Raw genomic sequence first — 17,330 nt, 5'->3', positions numbered from 1 at the left:
ATTCTGTATGTAGTGGAAGATCATAGATATTCAAAGAAGATTATAAATCATACGAATATTATCCCCAATATATATGTTAGACATAAATCCTGTTTGTTCTTCATTAATGATATCGTGAGCCCTTGTTTCAGTCTGCAGTGACCGAGGACAGAAGTTTGTATGATGAGTTTAATAAAATAATTGTACGCCATATTTTTTTGAGAAATTGATTTATCTCCTTTTGGGGTGCATGTTATAATTTCTTGGTTTTGAGTTATAGACAGATGGCTGTAATTCACTGATCTCAAAAGGATATAGCCATGGTCAAGCCAGAAAAATGTAAAGCATTCGTAAGTGAAACCATCTGAGCCTGGACTCAGATTTTTTAATGCAGTTAAAAGCTCCTCTTTACTAACAGGTCCTTCAGTATTGCTTCGAGTACTGCGGTAGTTCTCAATCTTGCATATGTCTTGGACACAGAGTAATTATTCAGGTCTATATGTCTCTGGATGAGTATGGGTCCTGTAAAAACTCTGAAGCGTTACCACTGGGGTTGAGTACTTTTCCACTAGCTGTTACTATTTCCTTCGTGTTTTTACTTATATAATACTACCCATACAAAGTTTCGACTCACGTAAAACATTCACTGTATGTTACGTTTTATGCATGTGGTTACAATAAAGACGAATTACTCCACTAACTTGGGGGAGACAACTCCAAACCGCATTGTGATTGCACGAGGATTATGCATCAATATGCCCCAAAATATGTGAAAATGTCGTGCATGTGAACAGGTGTGATTGGGTGTAATTTTTTTAAAAAAAAAGAACCCGTCATTTTTGACCGATTTTCATCATTTATTGAACTCATGACAAAAATCTTTTCAACGTTACAAATTCGTTTAACATCAGATAGGAGATCACGTGTAAACAGTACTTTTAAACAGTGTGAAATATTTTGCAAAATGTAGTTCAGACTAGTTTACTGAAGTAAGTGGCTACATTTACACTACTGAGTCTAAACTTTTGATGGGTAGTATAGTTTCTTGACTCTAAGTATACGGTATTTACTGATACATTCCCCTTTATTAATCCACTTCGCACGACTGTTCCATCTAAGTTTCTTTGTCTCAATTGTTCAGCTTATTTTTAGAGTTTCCAATTCTTCTACAATAGATTCTCCATAGTTGCTCTCTAGATTTTCAGTGTTTGTTTTCAGTCTGACTTCTTTGTTTTTTTTAAACTCTTTTTTGAAGAATATGATACTTACTTTCCTCTAATTCACATTAGACGAGTTTCTAAAAATAAACGGTCATTAATTCAAAGTGCAAGGTCAACTAGAAACGTTATGAAGGTTCTCAAGGTTATAAACTGGTTCAGCATAATCTCGTTTGACTGAGAGTATAATATATTTAATTTTCTTTACACATTTCTTACCCTGTCACAAAGAATTATCAAACTTCCAATTTGTCTTTCTTCTAAAACAGTTTTTTTTAAATATTCAAATGAAACTAGCGAGTGTGTGGTACCTTCTATACCCTGAGTTTACCCTGACTTGAGATACATCTTGACATGGAACTTTCTGACATACGAAAATATAATATCCCAAAAAGAAATGCACAGGCGATTTGTATTTTAAACAATCCTCCATTGCCTATTTGGTTCAAACAATCGTCAAAAAATGTAACAAAAGTGTTGACATTCATGCTTTTGCACAATTGCACAAGTAAAATGTTGATTTTCATTAGAAATGCATTCATTGCCTCAAAGCATCAGAAATCACCTTCCTGTTGAGATTGTGCAACAAATAGCATTCACTGACTGACAATAAAAATCCAGATTACTTTCATAAATTGGCATTCGTTTTGAAGGAGTTTCAAGGTCAAATCACTACGTCACGTCTGGAGATTCTGTTGACAGGTGTCTGAATGTTAGTCTCACCAAGATATCATGCCTGCAGCTCGTTGCAACCAAACAGGAATAACATATGACCGTCCCCATACAGGCAGATCTCGGGTTACCACTGCAGTCCAAGATCGGTGCATTCGGGTACTATAGATGCGTGATCGTAGTACCACTGGTGAGAGCACAGCAGCCAGGGTGCCTGGACTTCAGAGGATACCCGATCAAACTGTACGAAACAGGTTGAAAGAAATTGTTCTGAGAGCCAGGAAACCCAACGTCGGGGACGTGCTACGTCGTCACCATCGCGCTTATCGTCTCCGTTATCTAAAAGTATCCACTTGGTTGTATATACGTTACATCCTTCTACACTGGCGTTACATTTCATGCATTAAAGTCTATTCGTGGACAGGTTACACATGTTTGAAAATACAACATTTTCGTAACAAATGCCTCGTCTATGCATTTCTTTTTTTGAACAGTATAATAAAATCTTGTCTGTTTTACGGGTTTTGTACGTCGCCAAGTATAGTGTCTGAACTGAATTATTGTACCGCCATGTAGCAATAAGATTAAGTTTTCCTATAAATTCTAATAGTTGTGCCCTAGCCTTTGAACTGTTAATTATAATTACTACTTATAATCACTAGTATCTTTATCTTGATCAAGAACAAGGACCAAGAACGCAAGGTTCATTGCCAAATTCTTGGTAGTTTGTAAGTGTTATTTTGATTCAGAATGTGACCACATATTAGGAAAGTTACTAGGTATAAACTTGATGTGGCTTGTATTCAGTATTTTTATTTAAGGAAAAACACACACCTCTATACTAGCTTCAATGACAATTGAGGTTAAAACATGGACCCACATGGATATGATAAACGTTTCATCCCTTACCAAGGTCGTCATGTTTCGTGAATACACCAATAAAACACATGGGAAAGGCAAAAACTCCAAACGGCTGTCTCTTGTGACAGGTGTTAGTTCGAGAAATCCAATACAGTAGTCCTACTAAGCCTTGGCAGGGGTTTATGCCATGTAATAAATATGTTAAGTCAGTGAGTGAACGAGTGAGTGAGGTACAGAATCAATACGTGTAACATACCTGTAAGTCACAGTGCCATTACTGTTCGAAAGCATGCCATGAGGGATTTGTTTCATTGTGAAATTGGAAATGCCAAAGCCAAGAGACAGAGATATTGATGAATAGCTAAAACAGGAGAGATATAAAAGTTAGTGTTGGCAGTGCTATAACCACAATTATGGCCTCTTCTGCAGCTTCTTGTTAATGTACTAAACACAACTGTTATGTGTGAAAAATTCCATTCCATTCCATGAATAAACAGATACACAGCAGCTCACACAGTTTGCATTGAAAGCGTCTGATGTGAACTATGTTTGTTTGTTTTTACAGAATTATGGGGACGTCCAAGTGGTACAGCATCGTTATAGTCTCAACACTCATGGTCTGGACTGTAATGGAGTACATAGCTTCAAATTATTATACTCAAAGAGACACGAATGACTTCATTGCACCAGCAAAGAAACAAAATATAGGCCTTAGCGAGTCAAGTGACAGTGCTCGATGCCCGGATGTAAATACTGGCATGATGAAAGGAAGATGGAGGCCTCGAACTCTGACTGCACAGGAGAAAGTAACCATTGACACATTTCTGAAGTCAGCTCGAACTCAGCAAGGTCTCCCGGAATCTATGCAAAGAAACGACGGAAAATGTGGGGTTTTCTCTTATCCAAATCTGGTCCACTTTCGTGCACTGTGTAACCCAGAAGGTGCCACGCCATGTTGCTATGGCGATAGGTGTACAAACAAGAGCCCGGATGACTGTAAATGTCCGAACTGTTATGATCTTCGGAACGAGATTCATGCAGAGTATTCAACGTGGGAGCCTCAAGATTCCCGATGTCAGGTGAAGAACTTCACGGCCCAACAGGCATGTGATCTTCTACAGGGTTTGACGATAGCTTTCGTTGGAGATTCATTAATGCGCCACCTGTACACAGCCATGTTGTTGGTGCTGTCCAACAACAGCTTTGATGGTGCCCTCAAAGCCGATACCCCTAAAGGTATGTACATGTATATGCTTGTTGTGCCGGTTGGAGTGAGTGAGTTTAGTTTTGTAACGCTTTTAACAATATCCCAGAAATATCACGGCGGGAGACACCGGACATGGGCTACAAACATGTGGGAAATCAATCCCGGGTCTTCGAGAAGATGAGCGGAAAAGTGATGGTGTTTCCGTTAAACATGTGTCCCCATTCCACTCAGCGTACCCTGGGCGAGGAGGCAGGGGGCATAACTCAATGTTTTCGAAATCTTATTACGTCACGTGTAACATGACAGTTCTTTGACTCAAACAGTCTTCCGGATACTTTGTTTCCGGAAAGCAGACGCACGAACTCCGTTGCTCAATCCATTGGTAGTTGGAATGGGAACAACCAATGTGTTTGACTTGCAGTCTATAGGGTGTTATCGGGAGTATTCAAGTCTCGACAGTCGGAAAATGTGAATGTTCAAGCACTTCTTGGCGTAGACAGTTTGAAGTGTCATCTTCCTGACAAACTTTACATCCCGTCGCATTAACGACATAGCACGGTTTTCGTTGTGCGCAGTTTATTCCGAGTTGTCGACATCGTAGAATCGGCAACAAGATTATAAGGGTCCACTCTTAAAGTTCAGGTTTGTTTGAAATGATACAATTCATGAAATTGAGACAAATGCGCCACACCCAAACTAATTCTGAAAATGATGAATTCCTTCTATTGCCGGAAAAACCCACTGGTGAGTAATATGACAACTTATGAACACTACTCCAAATTATTATTCCGCCATGTGAGGCGTCCCTCCCATCAAATTTAGCCTTGTCACGCTGAGTCTTCTTTCAGTGTCGTACACCAGTGAAGATGACCTGTTCATATGCAATCCAGGCTTGTCGAAATGTTGAGATATTGAATTATTGACTGCCTTGTATTACTGGATAAACACTACTCGCCAGCAGAACACAAACTTACAAACACTATTCCAAATATACTTCGAAAAATATTATTGAACGTACGAATTCAAGATGAAATGAAGAGTGACCCAAAGGTTTGAGTTGGTTGTTGTTTAACGTCGCACTCAACAAAACCTTGGTCTGGCAATAGTCGAGTCTGGACCAGACAATCTCGTGATCAATATGAGCATCATTCTACGCAATTGGGACATGGTGACATGTGTCAAACAAGTGTGACCACCCGATCCCGTTATTCGCCTCTCCCGACAAGCATGGGTTGTTGAAGGTCAATTCTGTCTTGAATCTTCACGGGTAGTAACCAACACACCCAAAGGTATGTCTACCAGTATGTACCTAGCGTTGATGGCACTGTCGGGTTTTGTCGTCTGGGACACACATCATTAACGCCGAAATTGTGACGACTAACGAGACTGGGCTATCATGCTCACTTTGACGGCGCATTAGACTCACTACAGTCTCGTGGATCTGCTGATGTCAACCACGGGATTGTCTGGTCCAAACTCGATTATTTACAGTCCGCCCTCATTTACCTGGAATGTTGCTGACAACGGGTCAAACAACAAACAAACAATAATGTACCCGAACATTTCCGTTAAAGAATTTATTCTGATTGTATTTCAGACATCCATGACCAGTGCACGGGAATGTACACTTTCACGGAAAAGGCGTGCAGAGCAAACATTAAGAGACAAGCATCATTCTGTGATGGAAAGGTGACTGTGAAAATGTTGGAGCGCTTTCATATTGCTTCTGCTGCAACCTTTCACAATGATTGTCGTTCGTTTCTTCACAAAAGTAAAACAATTGTCCTAGTTGGCATTGGGGTCCACGATTTTTTTAATGCTGAGAGAGTATTTGCTGAATACATGTTATCCGTTATAGACATGATAAAAAAGAACAACGCGTCATGGCCAAAGTTGATCTGGTCTTCCAATCATAAATTTGGAATCCTGAAATCTCCAAAGACGCCAAGACAAGACAATGACCACGTATCAGCCTTCAACAAACTCATGTCCGATGTGTTAGGGAAATATCACATACCCGTATTTGACACTTTTAATTTAACTTCCGGTGTGATGAGCACGGACGGCGCCCACTTTGGAATAGGCATAAATTCCATGAAAGTACAGATGTTTCTGAACTATTTGTTGGAACTGAAATCAAAACTATACTGGTGAAACCACACTATGGTAGTTGTATGTAAACTAACGTGAAGGGTATGTGTGCTTCATACAGTGTGGTGTAGTTGTCACTTCATTATACATAATAACAATCTTTAGCATTCGTGTGATCTGTGTTTTATGATAAGTTATTGACAGAATCAATACCTTGTAATAACAAACGAAAATACAAGATGATGGAAAACATCTGAATGTCATACAGCATGTTTGTGACAGTGGTAAAAGAAAATGCAGAAAGACCCTCCAGTATAAAGTTCATCAAGAAAAGAACGCAACTCTCCACCGTCAAATCCAACAATTCATATAATCAGTGAGAGGTGTTACTGCAGTCTGCGGAGCGTACACTAGCTAGTCAGTGAGGTGGGTCAGAGATGTTACTGCAGTCTGTGGAGCTTATATTAGCTAATCGGTGAGGAGGGTGAGAGGTGTTACTGCAGACTGTGGAGCTTACACTAGTCAGTGAGGAAGGTGAGAGGTGTTACTGCAGACTTTGGAGCTTACATTAGCTAGTCAGTGAGGAGGGTCAGAGGTGTTACTGCAGTCTGTGGAGCTCACACTAGCTAGTCAGTGAGGAAGGTGAGAGGTGTTACTGCAGACTGTGGAGCTTACACTAGTCAGTGAGGAAGGTGAGAGGTGTTACTGCAGACTTTGGAGCTTACATTAGCTAGTCAGTGAGGAGGGTCAGAGGTGTTACTGCAGTCTGTGGAGCTCACACTAGCTAGTCAGTGAGGAAGGTGAGAGGTGTTACTGCAGTCTGTGGAGCTTACACTAGCTAGTCAGTGAGGAGGGTCAGAGGTGTTACTGCAGTCTGTGGAGCTTACACTAGCTAGTCAGTGAGGAGGGTCAGAGGTGTTACTGTAGTCTGTGGAGCTTACACTAGCTAATCAGTGAGGAAGGTGATAGGTGTTACTGCAGACTGTGGAGCTTACACTAGTCAGTGAGGAAGGTGAGAGATGTCACTGCAGTCTGTGGAGCTTACACTGGTCAGTGAGGAAGGTGAGAGGTGTTACTGCAGTCTGTGGAGCTTACACTAGCTAATCAGTGAGGAGGGTCAGAGGTCGTACTGCAGTCTGCGGAGCTTACACTAGCTGATCAGTGAGGAGGGTCAGAGGTGTTACTGCAGTCTGCGGAGCTTACACTAGTCAGTGAGGAAGGTGAGAGGTGTTACTGCAGTCTGCGGAGCTTACACTAGCTAGTCAGTGAGGAGGGTCAGAGGTGTTACTGCAGTCTGTGGAGCTTACACTAGTCAGTGAGGAAGGTGAGAGGTGTTACTGCAGTCTGTGGAGCTTACACTAGCTAATCAGTGAGGAGGGTCAGAGGTGTTACTGCAGTCTGTGGAGCTTACACTAGTCAGTGAGGAAGGTGAGAGGTGTTACTGCGGTCTGCGGAGCTTACACTAGCTAGTCAGTGAGGAGGGTCAGAGGTGTTACTGCAGTCTGCGGAGCTTACACTAGCTACTGACATTGTGCTGTGTTATTGCTACTTATGTGAATTTCTTGAGGATAGCACGCCATAATCGTGACCGCACTTGTTAATGTTATCAACACTAGAAAAAAATATTTTGTTTGGCCATTTTCACTCCTCTGAATAAATTACAGTTTTTCGTTCTTTTTGCCTCTTGTCTTCACTTAATTATTCCTTGAGGGTCATTTTATACATACATAGTAAGTAAATACTAATACCATGAAAAAGCGAAGATGTTGCGATGGTTTTTCAACGCATGGGGTCTATACACAGAAACTAATTCTACTCTGTTATATCCGTCCAATACCAGCGCCTTAGGAATGTATTACATATGTCAACATGCTTCGATACTGTTAGTATTCTCGATTTGAGAACAGAAACATGCAACATTATGTACCATTCATGTGCTATGGTTAACAATTTGTCGTTACAAAAGGGATGTGAAATCCCCTTAGAACCAACAAAACATAACACAGACAAATCTGAAATATTCAATTTTATGTACTAAGCAATGTGAGTCAAACCTAAAGCAATGGATCACAAATATAATATCAACTCACCATAGTCGTGATTTGCAATGAGAGCGAGAAACAGTTCTACTAAATGTTTCGCAGCAAGCAGTCTGTCCTGGATGTAGGTCGATGTTTGTAATCAGATGAAGAGGTAGACAGATGTTGTTTGGCGGAATGATGACAACTGCAGTGTAAGTCCGTGTGTGAATCTGTGTGTGTGTCAACACAACAACCAGCCTTACATATACACAGTCACTGATTCTTGAGCATTCCAGCAAAGTATGGAAGCTTCGCTATCGACAACAGTCAAAACACACTTAAGGGAGGCAACTATAAAGCACTACTTTAAAGGCATGCACTTAAAACACTATTACCGATGATACGAAATGTGACCCATACTTTGACTTGACCCTACCTGATACCGACTGTCCCTTCCTCATAATGACAGCGAATCAGTATCTTAAGGACATGAACGAGGCATACTTGGACCTCATATCTACTTGTGGTCTTGAGTAGATTGTATCCTTGGAGACCCGTGAAGGTCCCGGGGTAGAATAGGCCTTTAGCCACCCATGCTTGCTACAAAAGGCGACTATGCTTGTCGTAAGAGGCGACTGACGGGATCGGGTGATCAGACTCGCTGACTTGGTTGACACATGTCATCGGTTCCCAGTTTTGCAGATCGATGCTCATGTTATTGATCACTGGAGTGTCTGGTGCAGAATCAATTAATTACAGACCGCCGCCATATGGCTGGAATATTGCTGTGTATGGCGTAAAACTAAACTCACTCACTCACTCATTGTATCCTTGCCAACACATGTGGAAAATATTCTCGATGTACTCTTTAATAGGAACCGTTCAGTTGACTCCAACGTCCTAGTGGACCGATCCAAGCCTACACGCTGTAGCATCTACTTATATAAAAACGCCAACATTGCAGAACTTCATGATGACATTACTGTCTACAGTCTACATTACAGTTCTTTCATATCCTTTAAGCCCCCAGCACCTGATGTCGAGTACAGGGTATTTCCAGTGATTTTTACACTTTTTCGAAGAGCAAACCACAAGCTGCTTCTTTGTTTGATGTAGTGGCTACCTTGATCTTGCGAAAAGACTGCTAGTTGTTAAGCATGTGCATTGCTTGACTTCAGCAGTTCATCAATACTATGGAGGGCACAATAACTGGGTACATTGGACATATTCACTGGGGTTAGTAGGAACACTGCTTCTTTACCTTCCTTACCAGTTTATCTCTCAGTGACGAATTCATTTCCTCGCACTGCTCTAACTCAAACAGGTTGGCACTCAACAGCTGAGTAACAAAGCAATATTTGGATGATTTGTAATCATCTCCAGCGGTCTTCTTTACCTTTCCAGGTGGCACTTCGTCTCTTTCTCAGATTTAACATGATGGTGACGACATCTTGCAATGGCTGAACAATTGTATCATGATTTGTTTTGTCACTTTGATTTAGTTCAACTAGACTTTGCAGTATATCCATCTGATTCTTGAACTGCAAATTCCTTCTGGTCAAGGCGTCTCCATTTTCCTCTTTCCCTAACAAATCTATATCACCCTCGTCATTTCTGAGACCTGGGGTTAGCTTTTTGCCATCGAATGACAAACATACACTTGTAGCTTTTTCCGATAAACATTTAACTAAATTGTCACAAAGCCCTGTAGGAATCTTGTGGCCAGTCATTATTAAATGGATCAAAATCCCTCAATATGTCATCGCTTGGAATTGCCAGATTAGGATCAGTCTGGTTGATGTACAGATGTCCAGGTGCAGAATATTTTGTTAATACACGCCAGCACACGAACGCCCACTCAATAAACGGACGGCCATTACGCCACATTTTTTCAGAAACAATTTCCAGAAACATTTTGATTGCCATGAGTATCGCACTTGATTTAATGTACTGGATGCAACGGCGCTGACTGTTTCCGAAATAATTGAATACATCAACCCATCAGTACCAAGTATATTAGACAAAATTATGGACAGCAAATTGGGAGAAAAAATAATCTGGTTCTCCATCACTTGCAAATTTATCTTGCGCATCCTTAAATAAATTCAAGAGTTGATGGTCAGTATCCTGCTTGCCTATTTCTTCACATAAATCCTCCTATAGAAATGTCAATGGAGGACCAACTACTCTTCTTACAACCACCACATCTTTCACAAATTAAACTTTGGCTAAGGTCAGGGTGTTCACATGTAATAGTTAAATGCTTACCACATTTGTAACACAACAGGCTACTGGAATTGCTGTGAAATGAGCATGTCAGAGTCTTCCTTGCTAAATCAGACACATTGCTTTCTTGGTCTGTTGTAGTAGAAAGTTCCTTAAAGTCCTGAAAGTTGGACGCAGTAAAAGTTATCGCCTTTAGTTCCTCTTCCTGAAAGCTGGACGCAGTAAAAGTTATCGCCTTCATGATAATGTGACCTTTTCCTGCGTATTTGTTTGCATGGCGTACTATGACCATAGCTGTGTGGAGTTGGATCGTTAAAATCAGTAGCTCGAATCCTTTTCCGAGACTTCTTCTCTTGGTTTAGTGTCAGTCGGTATCTTGAACGTCCCTTCAGTGCCTTGGTTAGAAGAATAAGAAATACAAATAGGTTTATACACAGTGACAGTAATTATCATTGGTCATTATCAACACAATGGCTGCTTGCACAGGCTGCTTGTAGTTTAATATCATAGATATGTTCAAAATTCAAATTTGTTCACTAGCCTTATGTTGTACAATTGTCTCATATTCTGTCTTCAAGATAAGACTTTGATCACAATTTGGTACCCTCTCTTGTCTGCACAAATGTAAGTGCTTCGTTTTATAATATTCATTATGTGTTTATTGTGTTATGTTTTGTCAGAATATTATGAAACAATGATGCTAGCGACCAAACATGACCCATTAATGATAATAATAATAGTGGGTATTTGTATCTGCGCCTGTATCCGTGCATTCGATGCTCACTCAAGGCGCTACAAAAAAGGTGAATGTATGTTTAACGTACACATGACGTTAGTAATAGAAGAAAGATCCAAGAGGAAGCTATGGAGAAATAATGGGTTTTCAGAAGGTTCAGTGATTCGGCACATTTGATGTCAGCTGGCAGTGAATTCCAAACCAATGCATCAGTGTATGTAAAGTTCCTCAGACCATAGGAGACAAGTCTGACATTAGAGTGAGTGAGTTAATATTTAATGTCACATCGGTAATATTTCAGCCATATCGTGACGAGAGCGATTAGTTACAAAACTACATATTAATTAATGGCACGTTATAAACATCTGTCACCGTAGGTCAGTAAAACCAACTATAATGTCCTAGAGAATATATAACTAGTAATTAGATTAAAACAGTTCAACTATAAGGACAATACAGCATAAAAACAGACTTTAGATCGCCAGAAACTGAAAGTAGATCACCATACTAGGGACCATGGGGACTTACAGTACCTTTGCTACCTGTATGGACCCTAGTTGGATTTACATCATCCCCTCACCTTTTAGCAATTTAGACATATCTAGCCAAAAATTAAAAATACACATATAATACGATTAAGAATAGTGGAAAGTTTGAATATATTGTGAATGTATTTGGACTTGCGTACCCTCTCAGGAGGACAATAATTTTACAATACTTCAACCTCCTTTGAGGGTACAGCCACCACCAATTCCAATTCTAGTTAAAAATCTAAACTACCAATAATTAAAATACATCTATTTACAGAACATATTATTCAAAATTCAACCATAAAATCAATTTCTTTAAAAAAAAAATAATAGAGAATTAACGTTTATAAAAAGATCCTTAACAGTTTTGACATTGAAATATGTATCTCTTGTGATGCAGAATTCAACACAGTCAAGCAGAATATGCTTGACCGTGACTCTCTCATCACAAGGTATACAAAATGGAGGATCCTCACCTTTTAAAAGGTATGCATGAGTATATCTAGTATGGCCAATACGACATCGTCGTAAAATAACCTCTTCAAATCTGGACTGACAGTCCAAGTAGGTGTAACCAATATACGGTTTGATTTCATGTAATTTATTTATACCTACTTGAGTGTCCGACTTCTTTTGCATCAGATCACGTATATAAGTTCTAATGCTCGCTTTGTAATCAGAGAATGGAATAAGAAGTGGTGTCACAGATTTGTTTAGTACTGCCTTGGCAGCAAGATCGGCCATTGTGTTACCTGAAATACCTACGTGGCTGGGTAACCAACAGAAGACGATGTCGTATTGGCCAGTAGCAAGATTATTATACAATTCAAAAATGTCAATTAAAAGTGGATGTTTACATGATAAATTTTTAATCGCTTGAAGACAAGCAAGAAAGAGAGTCTGAATAGATTATATATTGTTTTCGTTTAGGGTGTCTTTGAATGTATTTAAGAGCTGTTAATATGGCGTTAACTCTTGCTGTAAAAATAGAACTATTATCTGGGAATCTAGAAGATATTGTTCTGGATTCAATGACAGTGGCACAAGCCACTGCACCACCGTCCTTGGACCCATCTATAGATAAGGATTTATAACTGTTATATTTATGTTTCAATTGATTATATTCTTGTATATACTGTAATTCATTCGTTTCTGATTTTTTTTAGATGTAGTTAATGTTAGGTCAACTTGTGGTCTAACCAACTGCCAAGGAGGAGAAGAAAGAGGTCGGGAAGGAGCTATATTTTCCAGCTCAATGCTAGAAGCAGCAAGAAATGACTTAATTCTGAGACCAAGAGGCGGAACAAGGGAAGACTTTTTGTTATACAAATCCTCATAAAGAGGATTAAAGACACAATTAAATGCGGGATTAAACTCATTAGAAGCTAATTTTGTGATGTATTGTAAAGATAGTTTTATACGGCGTTGTTTGAGAGAAGGCTCATCAGCTTCGACATAAGACTGTCGATAGAAGAGGTTCTAAAAGAACCAAGACTAAGTCTTAGGCATTGGTGATGGACAGAATCAAGTATTTTTAGGTTGCTTTGACAGGCTCCACCATATATGATGCAACCATAACGAAGTTTCGATCGCACGAGTGATCTATATATGTGAAGGAGGGTAGTCTTATCCCCTCCCCATTTTGAATTTGAAACAACCTTCAATAAATCGAGGGACTCAAAAATTTGGCTTTTAGGGATTTAATATGGGGCAAAAAGGTCAAGAAGAACGTAGCCTCCTTGACAACTTTGATAGGGGTGCCACTTAGAAATAGTTCTGGGTCTTTATGAGGTTTATATTTACGGCAGACGTGTATACAATTAGTTTTTGATTTAGAAAATTTGAAACCATTTTCATTTATCACAATTTATCTATTTTGTTTAAACACGGCTGATCAGACAGGCAAACGACCTCGCAAGCCGAAGTCATGTAAATCCCTTAAAATGCCATGTTTCCATGTTGTATCATATGCCTTCTCAAGATAAAAAAAGATAGATACAACGTGTTGTTTATTAATCAGCGCGTTTTAACAAATGATTCTAAACGCACTAAGTGATCGACAGTACTTCTATTTTTACGGAAACCACATCGTATATCTGTTATAAGGTTATTTGTTTCCAAGTACCAAACCAGTCGACTATTTTCCATGGTCTTGCAAACACAGCTAGTGAAATAGGTCGATAATTGGACGGATCCGTATGATCACGTCCAGGTTTAGGTATTGGTATTAATATGGCGTCACGCCAAGAGGGAGGAAAGTTACCCGATGTCCAAATATCATCAAAATTATTTAGAAGAGTTTCTAGGCAGGATTCTGGTAAATGCTTCAGAAGTTGATAATGTATGTTATCAGCTCCTGTAGCAAAGTCATGAGCTTGATCAAGAGCAGTATGGAGCTCATGAATAGAAAATGTTTCATTATAATCTTCCCTATTATCTGAATTGAAATTGATAGTTTTCTTTTCTCGTTGTTTTTGATATTGCTGGAATTTAGGTACATAATTAGAAGAGGAAGAATGTTTAGCGAGGGTTTCACCCAGTTTATTTGCAATATCTGATTTATCAGTAAGTAATTGATCTCCATGTTTAAGATGGTGGACACTAGAATTAGTACCTTTACCTTTAATTTTCTGGACCATGTTCCATACCTTGGACATGAGTGTCCGAGAATTACTTTTGGATACATAATTTTGCCAAGATTGGCGTTTGTTCTGTTTAAAAGTACGCCGTGCTTCAGCATTTAAAATTTAAAATTTATTTAAATTATGCACCATAGGACGGAAATAACGTTCTGCTTTTTTCCTTGCCTTCCTAGCTTGTTTGCAGCCATCGTTGAACGATGGTTTTCGAATATGTGGAACTGCAGAAGAATGTGGAATACACTCATCAGCTATGGAATTCAGTTCATCAGAAAAACATTTACTATCATCGGGAACGTCAATAAAACGTTCAGGTTTAAGTTTGACAGCACACAGTGTTTCATACAAAGCCCAGTTGGCCTTTTTAACATTCCGCCTTGATGATGGAGGAACATCAGATGGAGTTACAGATTTTAATATAGTAGGAAAATGGTCACTTCTACAGAGGTCATCGTGGATTGACCATTCAAATTCATTTAGTTGTTCTGAATTTGTGAGTGACGAGTCGAGAGCAGAATAAGTCCCTGTACCAGGGTGTAAATATGTGCTGGAGCCATCATTATAAATATATAACTCATTGTCAGAACAAAAGTCCTCCAACAATTTACCTTTAGTGTTTGTATTTACACTACCCCAGAGTGGGTTGTGCCCATTTAAATCTCCCATTATAATACAGGGCTTCGGGAGTTGGTCATATAGAGGTTGAAGATCGGTTTTGGCAAACGTCGAAGACGGCGAAATATAGAGAGAGCATAGCGTAAACGCTACATGTAAAGTAATTCTCACTGCCACAGCCTGCATATTAGTAATAAGTGGAACAGGGCTTTGAATAACGTTTTGTCTGACTAGAATGGATGATCCGCCAGTGGCCCTATCAACCGGAGGTGAAAAACAATGATGTGCATTAAAATGACGAAGGTCAAATGTATCTGTTTGTTTTAAATATGTCTCTAGGAGACATTACGCTGAAGGTGTAAAATCTTGGACTAATAGCTATAATTCATGTAAATTAGTCCTCAGTCCTCTGCAGTTCCACTGTACAATATTATTGGAATAAACTATCTTTTGGGGGGATTTATTGGGGATCTACCCCGCACTCTTTTGGAGGGCGACAAGCTATGTGCCCTAGAATGGACGTTTTCAGAAACGTCCGTGTCTTCAAGACACCACCCATACTTATTGAACAATTGTATTTTATTTTGTGACCCTTTAGGAGTTCTGCCAATTTATTGTTTTGAAGCATCCGGCTTAAGCTTAGGTTTACTCTGAACAGTTTATTGACTATCAGCTGTTGATTGAGACTTTGAGTGTGACTGAGATGATGATGATGTTTTGTGATCGGAAGAAGACTATGATGTACTAGGAAGTGATTCCTCAGTCTGAGATGACATAGCAGGGGACAAAAGCTGTTGAGAGTCGCAATTTACCCAAGTCAATGTAGTTTGGCAGCTTGTGGATGATTTTGTTATTTTAGAGCTGTACACAGGTGATGTGGCTGGTACTGTACCATAACTTTCTGTAAGGTCAGATCTCTTCACCCGTTTTTTTGCTTCAGAAAAAGATATGTTTTGGGTAAACTTTATTCTGTTTATTGCCATTTGCTCTTTCCAAATTGGACAATGTTTCAAAGACGATGAATGGTCGCCTGAGCAGTTGGTGCATTTTTTTTAAAAATCGCTGTCACAATCTTCTGTTGAGTGTGTCTTCTCAGTGAGCACACACAACAGACAATGTACAGGTAGATACACTGTGTCCATACTTCTGGCATTTAAAACATCAGAGCGGGTTAGGGATATATGTCTCAACTTGGATGTTACAGCAACCTGCCTTTACTGACTTTGGAGACCTTCAGATAGGTGTTTGTTTGGATAGTTTCATTGTTTTTCCGGTTTGAAAAACGCTTGACATAAAGCACTCCTTGATTTTTCATTTCGCATGCTATGTCAAGTTCTGACATATCAACAAACAGTCGATCACGATCTCCGACAATACCATTACTTGTGTTCAGGGTTTTGTGAGCAGAGACCGTGACCGGAATGCCCAAGAAAGATTTAATGATCATCAGGTTAGTTGATTGTTGTTTTTTCGCGCACTCAACTAACAGTGCACCCGAAAGTAAGCGTCTAATGTTTTCACATCCCCAACAATACCTTGAATACCCTTGGATACATCAAAGGGGTTCAGCTTTAACGGTGTCACAACGAAACGCGGCCAATACTCAATCGATGCAGACAGTCTGTGGTCAGTATCATCAGGGTCTGTTTCAAGTAAACGTTTTGTTTTTTTTGGGTGGAATTTCATAAGCCATGGTTAGTTTAATTTGATTCATCATCCGAGCTCCCCACCCACCACGGAGTATCACAAGGACAATGCTAATGTAAGCGGGCCTCCAGCTTCCAGCACCAAGGATACTCGGATGACATACTCCAGCAGAAGAATTAAAAGATTAATAATTCCACCAGATTGGCCCATGAGCCACCGCCTTCTGGGCATACGACTGTAGGCAAAAAACATGAATTTGTAAAATTGAAATTCAGAAAGTTACAAACTCGGCCAAGACCTAATAGTATACACCAAATAATATAATATCAAAATTTTTGCAACATTACATACAGTAATGCTCAGGGTTTGGCGTGACTAGCCGATTGGTTGAACCGGACCCATTCAACCACCCGTCTAGGTGAAATTAGGGCCGAAGTGGCGTGTTGAGCAATAGGAACACTTGTCCTGATCCCATGCCCTCAACCACCAGGATCCCCTCCTCCACCGACACAGGGCCGCAAAAGGGTTGTTGGACCAAATATCGCCCCGGGTCCACAATGGGGGTGTCGGCGAGCTCTTAGCGTTACCCAGTACCCACCACGAGGAGGTGGCTCGCCACGGGTGCCCATCTTGCTTCTGCGGCAAACTTTCACAATGACTGTAGTTCGTTTCTTCACAAGAGTAAAACACTTGTCCTAGTTGGCATTGGGGTCCACGATTCTTTTTAATGTTGAGAGAGTATTTGCTGAATACAAGTTTCCCGTTATAGACATGATAAGAAAGAACAACGCGTCATGGCCAAAGTTGATCTGGTCTTCCAATCACAAATTTGGAAGATAATGGAAAAAGTCTGGTTCTCATAGAGCATGTTTGTGACAAGGGTAACAGA

General features: G+C 39.9%; 1 protein-coding gene across 1 annotated transcript; it reads left to right on the top strand.

Annotated features, from left to right (window-relative positions):
• Positions 1-3,300: 3,300 nt before the first annotated feature.
• On the top strand, positions 3,301-7,701 carry LOC137262148 (uncharacterized). The gene is made up of 2 exons (XM_067799930.1): positions 3,301-3,965; positions 5,534-7,701. The coding sequence occupies exons 1-2, from the start codon at positions 3,344-3,346 to the stop codon at positions 6,088-6,090; spliced, it is 1,179 nt and encodes a 392-aa protein (XP_067656031.1). The 5' UTR covers positions 3,301-3,343; the 3' UTR covers positions 6,091-7,701.
• Positions 7,702-17,330: the final 9,629 nt, after the last annotated feature.

The sequence above is a fragment of the Haliotis asinina genome, chromosome 14, assembly GCF_037392515.1.
Source record: "Haliotis asinina isolate JCU_RB_2024 chromosome 14, JCU_Hal_asi_v2, whole genome shotgun sequence".
In the NCBI taxonomy this organism is placed as follows: domain Eukaryota; kingdom Metazoa; phylum Mollusca; class Gastropoda; order Lepetellida; family Haliotidae; genus Haliotis; species Haliotis asinina.
Note: the sequence above shows the minus strand (reverse complement) of the source record. Positions and strands in the feature narration are given on the sequence as shown.

Coding starts and splice junctions, on each gene's coding strand:
- LOC137262148 (XM_067799930.1), top strand. CDS start 3,344: ATGGTCTGGACTGTAATGGAGTACATAGCTTCAAATTATTATACTCAA. Junction 3,966..5,533: donor CAAAGCCGATACCCCTAAAG/GTATGTACATGT, acceptor ATTGTATTTCAG/ACATCCATGACCAGTGCACG.